This window comes from Eucalyptus grandis, chromosome 11 (assembly GCF_016545825.1).
Source record: "Eucalyptus grandis isolate ANBG69807.140 chromosome 11, ASM1654582v1, whole genome shotgun sequence".
NCBI lineage: Eukaryota > Viridiplantae > Streptophyta > Magnoliopsida > Myrtales > Myrtaceae > Eucalyptus > Eucalyptus grandis.
The window spans coordinates 25,467,015-25,476,929 of NC_052622.1; the positions used below are offsets into that span (position 1 = coordinate 25,467,015).

Genomic DNA, 9,915 nt, shown 5'->3' on the forward strand with positions numbered 1-9,915 from the left:
GCTACCTTTATTTCGAAAGGGTTCAAAATTCTTACTTGGATCCATGCTAATTCTCTTCAATCGCTGGTCATCTTGGATTTGTTATAATCGTCAAGCTTCTCCAACCTTTGGGATTTTCTTAATCAATTAAGATCAAGAGATTTGTTTCTAGATACAGATAGAATAACAACTAAAGCATGAGATAGAGTGAATTACCTTGAGGAAAAAAATGGCAAATTGAGGGCCAAATTTATTGGTGTGAATTTCCACTCAAAAGGGAAACGCTTCCCCGGGCCTAAATATAAAGTTAGGGATGGACTTAAAATCCGCTAGAAAATGGAGGATTGTGGCCCATGTCCATCGGGCTCTAATCCAGCTGAGAAATCATGCTGTGCTCGCTGGGCTAGAGCAGAAATTAAGCAGATGCTGAGAGAATTCACATACTGGGCCAAACTCGGAGACGCTTTGGGCTAAAAAAGGACACGTGCTAGGCCCGCTTGAGCCAGGACTGGACCTTGTTGCTGATGTGCAAATGCTAAGGGGAAAAATGTAATGGTGCCAAAGACAATTAGACAGAATGAAATTCAAACTTCCCGGAGAGATGGATTTTTCAATCGGAAATTGTTCAAAGACCTACAAAACAAGGAAGAAGTTGAAAAGGTAAATGAATATGAAGATGGAGAAATAGAAAATGAGTTTAATAAGAGTATTTTGACGAAAAGTTGAACATTACAAACTCAATAAGGAAAATATACGTACGAGAATTTCATACAAAATACCTTATAGGTCATCATGCTTATCAATTTTAGAAATAGATCATGATAGAATAATTTGTGATAAATTTAAGAAACGGAAGATCAAGTATTGCATCTTCCTCGTAAGTTGATCCTAGGGCTGGTAAAATGGGTCATGTGCCCATTTTAACCTTTCCTTTTAAAATAGGCCAAAAAAGCTTGAGAAGAAGATCTCATTTGAGACGGAATGAGGGAAAAAGAAAATGATTTGCAGAAACATGCATTCCAAGAGAAAGAAAGGTGTTCAAGAACGACGGCATGGAGAACTAGAGAAAACAAAAGTGAAATTATTATTCTGTGATAGGCTTCTACCTAGAGTTAAATGAGGAAGTACATATATCACTATACAAACTTATGCTATAGTAGATGGGAAACCCAAAGATTAATCCGTCCTCCTCTAATTGGATCAAACCTAGAAGAGAACACTAAAGCATTGCCATATAACACTACAAATGAAAAATGTTATTTGGCAATGTTTTCCTATGTAATGGACGTACATTTTATTGTTATAAGATGGTTTATAAGCTAAGTAGCATCGAAACCAATAAGTGACATGCGACACAATATGACGCGACACTCCGACATATCATTTCTCAAAAAATAAAATATTCTAACACATTGGGACATGTTGTATATTAAACGTATATTTATATATATATATGATAAATTATCTTTTTTATTATTTAATCAAATTAATTTGATTCAAATTCACAAATAAATGAATAATAATAAAAAATAGTCTAGAATTAATTTGCACTAAAAACATTAATCTGCAATTTGTTAATATTATTCATTGTTTCAATTGAACAAATTCAACTACATTTCATTCAACTACATTCAACTACATTTCATTCAAATAATCCATAAAACTTGGTAAGGAAAAAAAAAGCAATACACATTCCATTATTAAATTTATTTAATGATAAGTAAAGAAAAAAATTTACATTTTACCATCAAATAAAACAAAACGTCTTTAGCCCTTTATTATTTTTATTATTTTTTACATATTTACAGTTTGACCCCTCATTAATTGAAACTTTTAAAAATTGACCCCATGCATGTCGAATCGTGTGTTGGAATTCCAAACTCGAGTGTCGGGAGAATTGACCGAAGGCTCCTAAGAAGTATTGGTACTTCTAGTTTATATGATGGTTTTTGAAATGGAAAATTATTCAAAAAGTTCTAAATCTATTACATTTTTGTTAATTCAATTCTAACATTTTCATTTTTTGTCAATTGAGTCCATTCGGCCAATTTTGGCTAGAATTTACTTACATGGATGTCAACAACACAACGTGGCACAATCAACATTGACATAAATAACTTTTGATAATATTTTAATAACTCTTGAACTTTTTATTTCTTTTTTATTTTTTTATTTTCTTTTTTTCTCTTTCTTTCTTTTCCACTCTCTTCTTCCTTTTGCTGGTGGCCAAAGGCGATGGTTGGCTAGCAGTCATGGCTAGGCTGAGGCAGTGAGGCACGTCCGAGTGAGGGAGAAGCTAGCCCTCGTGAGGTGAGACTTGGCGAAGGTCAACCTTGCCCAAGCTAGGGCAACCTTGCCAAGCATCGATTAGGTGAAGACAACACCGGGCGAGGCGGACACTCACCAGGGCAAGCCCTAGTGAGGACTCCCTCGATGAGGCCGGCCCTTGCCCAGCCGGGTTAGCCTTGCTTTGTTTGGACAAGGGTCGGGCTCGCCTTGCCTAGGCAAGGGCTCCCCTCACCGGAGCTTGCCCTCGCTTGGTTAATATGATGATTTTTGAAGTTTATTGCTATGAAAATTATTATGGCGACAAAATTTTAAGACCATCTAGATTTCATTCGGCACAAATATATATTTTAAAGACTGTTTTTAAGTTCACATCACTATAAATTGGTAAAAGTCCCAACAGGTCGTGTTCGGGAAAAGTTTAAGCCCACCAGCACTAGAATTTTGAGGCCCTAAAAAATGGGGAGCCCAAAGACTCAACCCTTTCGACCAAAAAAAAAAAAAAAAACACAGACTCGACCCTATTCTGCTAAAAAATCAATTCCCTAAGCCCCAAAATGTAAGGACTTGGGGATTGAGAAGGAGAAGAGAATGTTGAGAAGAGGAGAAGAAGGGAAGTTAAAGAAATCAAGAGGATGAAATCTTTTCGCAATTTGTTTTCCATAAGGGCCAGATGTCGATCTTGTTAGAGACGATTTACTGTTTTGACAGGTGATAAAAACATGAATGTCATGCCCAGGAGTTGGTGGGGAAAACCCATACAAATCCTGAAATGGAGGTGTCTGGATGCTAGTGCCAAAGGTGGTATTGTACCACCATTCAGCCGAAGGGTACCCATTGAGTCCATCTGTTGGGCAAACTGCATTCGTCTCAAGTAAGTCTCCAAACACTGAATCTGCTTGAAGGTTTCTCGCCAAAATGAACTAGTAAAGGAATGCTATTAGAACTCGGGGGGTGGCAATTCGTGTTTGCTCGTGTTGTCCACAAAAGCGTATACTACAAAATAGGTCAACTCGAAGATGATAGGATTACTTAATCGTGTCTGAGTAACACAATCTGAAAATTAACGCAGGGTGAGATAACACAACTAGTGTAACACAATTAAATATCGAGATAACTAGTCCATACGATTACATGACTAACTATGAGACGAATTAGTCCGTCGACACAAAATCAACCCACCAACATAAACGTGACATGAAATGTCCTCGATATTTCTTAATATATATTGACAAGTTGCAATAATGCATCAACAAATATCATCAAATCATTTTTTTTAAAAAGAAAAACATGGTTTTGTCAATAAAATACTGTCAATTTGAAATTCTAATGGTGAAGAGTATGGAAATTATAGCAGCTTAGTGAATCATGTCTAAACAAGTCATATACGAATCGTGTCTAAACAATTTAGATAAAAATCGTGTTAATATTATCCCTTTCATTTGAACGAGTTATAGAGATAAAATTTCGTGCTTGGTGGGTTTAACAAGAACACAATACAACGGCATGTCACCATGTTGAAACTCGCTGACATGGCGTCATGTTCGAGATACGTGATCAAGTCGGGTCACAGATTTTCAACTCCAAAACAGGAGAAAAACAGAGCTCGTCAGGCTGAAGGCAGAGTAACTGATTGGCTTTCAGCGCGTCAGTGGAGTGCCCACCAAAAAGCGTGATTGATATGATATGCTTTTTTCGTCTGGCCCCGAATAAACCACTCCCTGCTTTTTCCACACTAACTTAGCGGGGAAGTTCTCTGCTTTTCCTCCCTACTGTGTATCCCTCAATCCTTCCTTCTACCATAAAGGAAGAAGCCCCGGGACTTCCATCATCCCATCGCCTTGCAGTCGAGGAGTCAGCAACGTTTGAAGCGAGTGCTGATGGGGAGTACCTCGTGAGTTTTCCAACTCCTGTAACGGAAGAAACTCTCCCCCTCCTGCTCCTGCTCCTGCTTCTGCTTCTTCGCAACTAGAGTGTCGGTCAAGAAGAGACATCCGGGTCGTTTGCGGAAGTTGATCTTGCAGAAGCAGCAGCCCATTATTATTATTTTATTATTTTTTAAAATAGAGAAAAGAATGGATGCACAAAGTGATGTTAATCGGGGAGAATTCACGTGGAAGATCAGCTACTTCAGTGAGCAGGAGGCGACCAGGCTCTACTCTGAAGCGTTCACAGTTGCTGGTTGTAAATGGTACTTCAAGATTGTTTTATTTTCTATTTTTCTTTTTTTTGCGGTTGTTTCTTGATGATCGCATGTTCATCGGGTTGCCGAGTGATTCTTGCGTCATCCGATCCTTTTTGAGCAGGAGAATTCTGGTGTTCCCCAAGGGAACAACACGGATCATTTGTCGCTGTACATCGATGTCCCCAATCCTAAGGTGTTGCCGAACGGGTGGACCAGAACAGCCAAGTTTATCCTGAGTGTGATCGATCAGACCAATGATGGTCGCTCTGTTAAAAAGGGTTTGTTCTTGAATTGGATTGATTTTTTTTTTTTTGGAATCTCTTCTTTTTAATGTAAGTGTATGATGGCTTTCTGTCCGACTGGTTGCGCATCTTGATTTTGGAAAATCGGCGACTTGGAGAAGGAGGGTCTAGATGAGAACAGAACAGGTTAAAAGAAGTAGAAAGAGAGATATTGAGCTAGCAGAGAGAATATGCTTTCTTGATTTTTCGTCCGTTAGGCCTCTTAAGGCCGGGTGAGCTTCCATCATGCGCACACAGCTAATCCCGATGTTACCGATTAAGGAATTTAGCAAAGTTAAGTTTGTACGCAACTGGTCCTGTGGATGGAGGAGTTGAGGCTTGACTGCATCTAATATGATCCAAATGTTGATCTAGATAAAAGAGAGGAGCCACAGTTTGAGTTTGAGATAGTTACGTCTGGTGGTGTTAAAATGTTGAGCATTGTCATTTTATCGACTTTTGTATGAATTTCATTACTTAAGCTGATCATATGGAGGTGTTTGCTTCTTCTGTTGCTAATATTTTGCTGGACGCACAATACAACATTCTAGTTCTTGATGGTCTCCAGTGTTTCCTCCACATATTATGCTCTGGTGTTGTAGTAAACATTCTAGTTTACCCTGTCTCCTGATTCTGCAGGGACGCAACATGTTTTTACTGCAAGACAGATTGACCGGGGTTACCAGAATTTCATTCCATTGACGGAACTTCATAATTGTGCTGCGGGATACCTAGCAAACGACACTTTGATGATTAAAGCCGAAGTTTGCATCTTGGCAGTTACTCCTCCAGTGAATATCCAGCCAGCTAGACAAACCGTTGGCTTTGACTCCTACCTTACTAGTCTGGAGGAACTCATCAATGCTGCTGAGACAGGTTTTAGTGTAGGATCAAGGTTGGGCCACCATGATGGTTCTCTGACGGCTAAAATTCCTAGCTTAGAAGAAGTTGGGAAGGCTAAGCAGTCTTTGAAGGAATGTCTTTCGGATCTCTTCAAATTGAATATGAAAGAGAGGCTATCGGAGGCATTATCAACTTTAAGCTCAGCTAGAACTGGATTATCGTCGAAGCAAAGAATAGCAATTGACACATTTCGGGCAAATTTCAATGATTTCACTTCTGACTTCTTGACATTTGAACAGGACAATGCTGAGTTTGAGTTGCAAAAACTGCAAATGGATCAATGGTTAGCTGCTATGACGAAGTGCCATGAGGCTCACATCGTCTGTAAGCAATTGATGGGTGAACTTGACAAGGAAGAGGAAGAGCTGAAGAGAAAGATGGACGAAGTGAAGTCGAGGAAGGACAAGCTCTTCATGGACTGGGATGTTGTGCAGGCCAAGTCCGAAGAGGCGAAGTCAGGCTACAAAGATAAGCAGAAGAAAGTAGCAGAGGCAGAGGAGAAGAAGAGAATAGCCGAGGAAAGAATGTCTAGATCGACCACTGCTTGGTCAAATTTGAAGACTCAGTTCTGTTAAAACACTAAGGTTTGAAATGGGCTATGAGGCAAATGTTCACTCAAGTATGAAAACTGTGTGTTCGCTTGACTACTTTCGGTCAATTTTCGCAAGAACAATTGCGAGGGGCTTATGAGGCAGATCCTATATTATGTTGGTTCAGTCAGCTTGTGGGTCAAATACATACATACTTATGTATGTCTATAGAGTCAGGTTTTGATGTCTTCATACGAGTTGCATGGTCGTCATGCTCTTTGCTTTTAAATCTTGTAAATTCTCATGATTCCGATGCTCTTTCCCGACTCATGTATTGTGTGGCTCAAATAATACCCTCTTCCTGTATCCAGTCTTGCGGATTTGTATGAGGTGAGTTTGCCCTCTCCTGAGTGAGGAATTTGTCCCATTGGAATAGAGTTTGGAATTAATTTTTTTTTTTTTTTTTTGGGTGGCTCTAGTGTTGGGGATGTTATTGGTAAGTACAAAAAAGAAAAACAATTGATGCTTTCAAATTGTCCAAATAAATAGCAAAAAAAGACATTTTAGATTTTAATAGGGTAAAAAAAGCTTCAAATGGCATAACTTGACACAAAGTGACATTAAGTGTCATAATTTATGAATGTACAATTAAGTACCACATTTAAAGAAAAATGGATCACTTCAGTGCTAGTCCAGCTAAAGTCCAGCCAAAATGCCGACGTGGCATTTTTCCGGCGAAGCGAGCCCAAACGACGTCGTTTTTCATGTTGATGACTAAATAATGCAAAAACGACGTCATTTTAGGCTGACGTGGTAAAAAAACAGGATAAAAACAGAGCTCGTCAGGCTGAAGGCAGAGTAACTGATTGGCTTTCAGCGCGTCGGTGGAGTGCCCAACAAAAAGCATGAGTGATACGATATGCTTTTTTCGTCAGGCCCCGAATAAACCACTCCCTGCTTTTTCCACTCTAACTTCGCGGGGAAGTTCTCTGCTTTTCTTCCCTTCTGTGTATCCCTCGATCCTTCCTTCTCCCATAAAGCCCCGGGACTTCCATCATCCTATCGCCTTGCAGTCGAGGAGTCAGCAACGTTTGACGCGAGTGCTGATGGGGAGTACCTCGTGAGTTTCCCAACTCCTGTAATGTAAGAAACTCTCCCCCTCCTGCTCCTGCTCCTGCTCCTGCTTCTGCTCCTACTTCTTCGCAACTAGAGTGTCGGTCAAGAAGAGATCCGGGTCGTTTGCGGAAGTTGATCTTGCAGAAGCAGTAGCCCATTATTTAAAAAAGAAGAAGAAGAAAAGAATGGATGCGCAAAGTGATGTTAATCGGGGAGAATTCACGTGGAAGATCAGCTACTTCAGTGAGCAGGAGGCGACCAGGCTCTACTCTGAAGCGTTCACAGTTTCTGGTTGTAAATGGTACTTCAAGATTGTTTTATTTTCTATTTTTCCTTTTTTTGCGGTTGCTTCTTGATGATCGCATGTTCATCGGGTTGCCGAGTGATTCCTGCGTCATCCGATCCTTTTTGAGCAGGAGAATTCTGGTGTTCCCCAAGGGGAACGACACGGACCATTTGTCGCTGTACATCGATGTCCCCGATCCTGTGGCGTTGCCGAACGGGTGGACCAGAAAAGCAAAGTTCCACTTGAGTGTGATCGATCAAACCAATAATGGTCGCTCTGTTAGAAAGGGTTTGTTCTTGAATTGGATTTATTTTATTGGAATCTCTTCTTTTAATGCAATCGTATGATGGGTTTCTCTCTGATTGGTTGTGCATCTTGATTTTGGAAAATCGGCGACTTGAAGAAGAAGGGTCCAGACGAGAACAGAGCAGGTTAAAAACAGTTGAAAGAGAGATATTGAGCTGACAGAGCGAGAATATGCTTCTTGTTTTTTTGTCCGTTAGGCCTCTTAAAGGCGGGTGAGCTTCTAATATGCGCACACAACTAATCCCGAGGTTACTGATTAAGGAATTTAGCAAAGTTAAGTTCGTAAGCAACTGGTCCAGTCGATGGAGGAGTTGAGGTTTGACTGCATCTAATATGATCCAAATGTTGATACAGATGAAAGAGAGGAGCCACAGTTTAAGTTTGAAATAGTTACGTCTGGTGGTGTTAAGATCAACTTTTGTATGAATTTGGTTGCTTATGCTGATCGTATGGAGGTGTTTGCTTCTTCTGTTGCTAACATTTTTCTTGACACACGATACAACATTCTAGTTCTTGATGGTCTCCAATGTTTCCTCCACATAATATGCTCTGGTGTTGTAGTTTTTTAATTCGTTACCCTGTCTCCTGATTCTGCAGGGACGGAACATGTTTTCGCTGCAAGACAGATTGACCGGGGTTACCCGAGTTTCATTCCATTGACTGAGCTTCATAATTATGCTGCGGGATACCTAGCAAACGACACTTTGGTGATTAAAGTTGAAATTCGCGTCTTAGCAGTAACTCCTCCGGTGAATATTCAGCCAGCTAGACCAACCGATGACTTTGACTCCCTTCTTACTAGTCTGGAGGAACTCATCATTGCTGCTGAGACTAATGGTGTTAATGTAGGATCCAGTTTGGGCCACCGAGATGGTACTCTGACGGCTAAAATTCCTAGCTTAGAAGAAGTTGAGAAGGCTAAGCTATCTTTGAAGGAATGCCTTTCGGATCTGTTTAAATTAAATATGAAAGAGAGGCTATTTAAGGCACTATCAACTTTAAGCTCAGCCAGAACTAGATTATCGCCGAAGCAAAGAATAGCAATTGACACATTTCTGGCAAATTTCAATGATTTCACTTCCGACTTCTTGACATTTGAACAGGACAATGCTGAGTTTGAGTTGCAAAAACTGCAAAAGGATCAATGGTTAGCTGCTATGACGAAGTGCCATGAGGCTCACATCGTCTGTAAGCAATTGATGGGTGAACTTGTCAAGGAAGAGGAAGAGCTGGAGAGAAAGATGGAGGAAGTGAAGTCTAGGAAGGACAAGCTCTTCTTGGACTGGGACGTTGTGAGGGCCAAGTCCGAAGAGGCGAAGTCAGGCTACAAAGATAAGCAGAAGAAAGTAGCAGAGGCAGAGGAGAAGAAGAGAATAGCCGAGGAAAGAATGTCTAGATCGACCACTGCTTGGTCAAATTTGAAGACTCAGTTCTGTTAAAACACTAAGGTTTGAAATGGGCTATGAGGCAAATGTTCACTTAAGTATGAAAACTGTGTGTTGGCTTGACTACTTTCGGTCAATTTTCGCAAGAACAATTGCGAGGGGCTTATGTGGTAGATCCTACATTATGTTGGTTCAGTCAGCTTGTGGGTCAAATATATACGTACTTATGTATGTCTATAGAATCAGGTTTTGATGTCTTCATACGAGTTGCATGGTCGTCATGCTCTTTGCTTTTAAATCTTCCGATGCTCTTTCCTGACTCATGTATTGTGTGGCTCAGATAATACCCTCTTCTTGTATCCAATCTTGCGGATTTGTATGAGGTGAGTTTGCCCTCTCCTGAGTAAGGAATTTGTCCCATTGGAATTGTTAAATTATGTCTCGAGTTTGAGTATTTGCAAAATGCGATTTGCTTGGACAAGTAGAAGTTCGTGGGACTCCGTGAAGATTTACAAAAGAAAATAACAAAAAAAAAAAGGGCAGCAAAGTTTTCTTCACGCGTCTGCACGAAGAGGCCGAATAAGAGAATCTGTTCGTGGGGCCTAGAGTCAACACTGGGCACACGCATGAGCGCACACAGGTTCAGCATGAAGTCCTC

The 9,915-nt window shown here is 40.4% G+C and overlaps 2 protein-coding genes across 2 annotated transcripts; both read left to right on the top strand.

Annotated features, from left to right (window-relative positions):
• Positions 1–3,982: 3,982 nt before the first annotated feature.
• On the top strand, positions 3,983–6,567 carry LOC104425544 (MATH domain and coiled-coil domain-containing protein At3g58250). Its single transcript, XM_010038257.3, is given in 4 exon segments — positions 3,983–4,456; positions 4,572–4,594; positions 4,597–4,728; positions 5,371–6,567. Coding segments are annotated over 4 exon segments (1,110 nt in total). The 5' UTR covers positions 3,983–4,340; the 3' UTR covers positions 6,210–6,567.
• Positions 6,568–7,091: 524 nt separating this feature from the next.
• LOC104425543 (MATH domain and coiled-coil domain-containing protein At3g58250-like) lies at positions 7,092–9,698 on the top strand. The gene is made up of 3 exons (XM_010038256.3): positions 7,092–7,581; positions 7,697–7,854; positions 8,470–9,698. Exons 1-3 carry the CDS (start codon positions 7,466–7,468, stop codon positions 9,309–9,311), a joined length of 1,116 nt encoding a protein of 371 aa, XP_010036558.2. The 5' UTR covers positions 7,092–7,465; the 3' UTR covers positions 9,312–9,698.
• Positions 9,699–9,915: the final 217 nt, after the last annotated feature.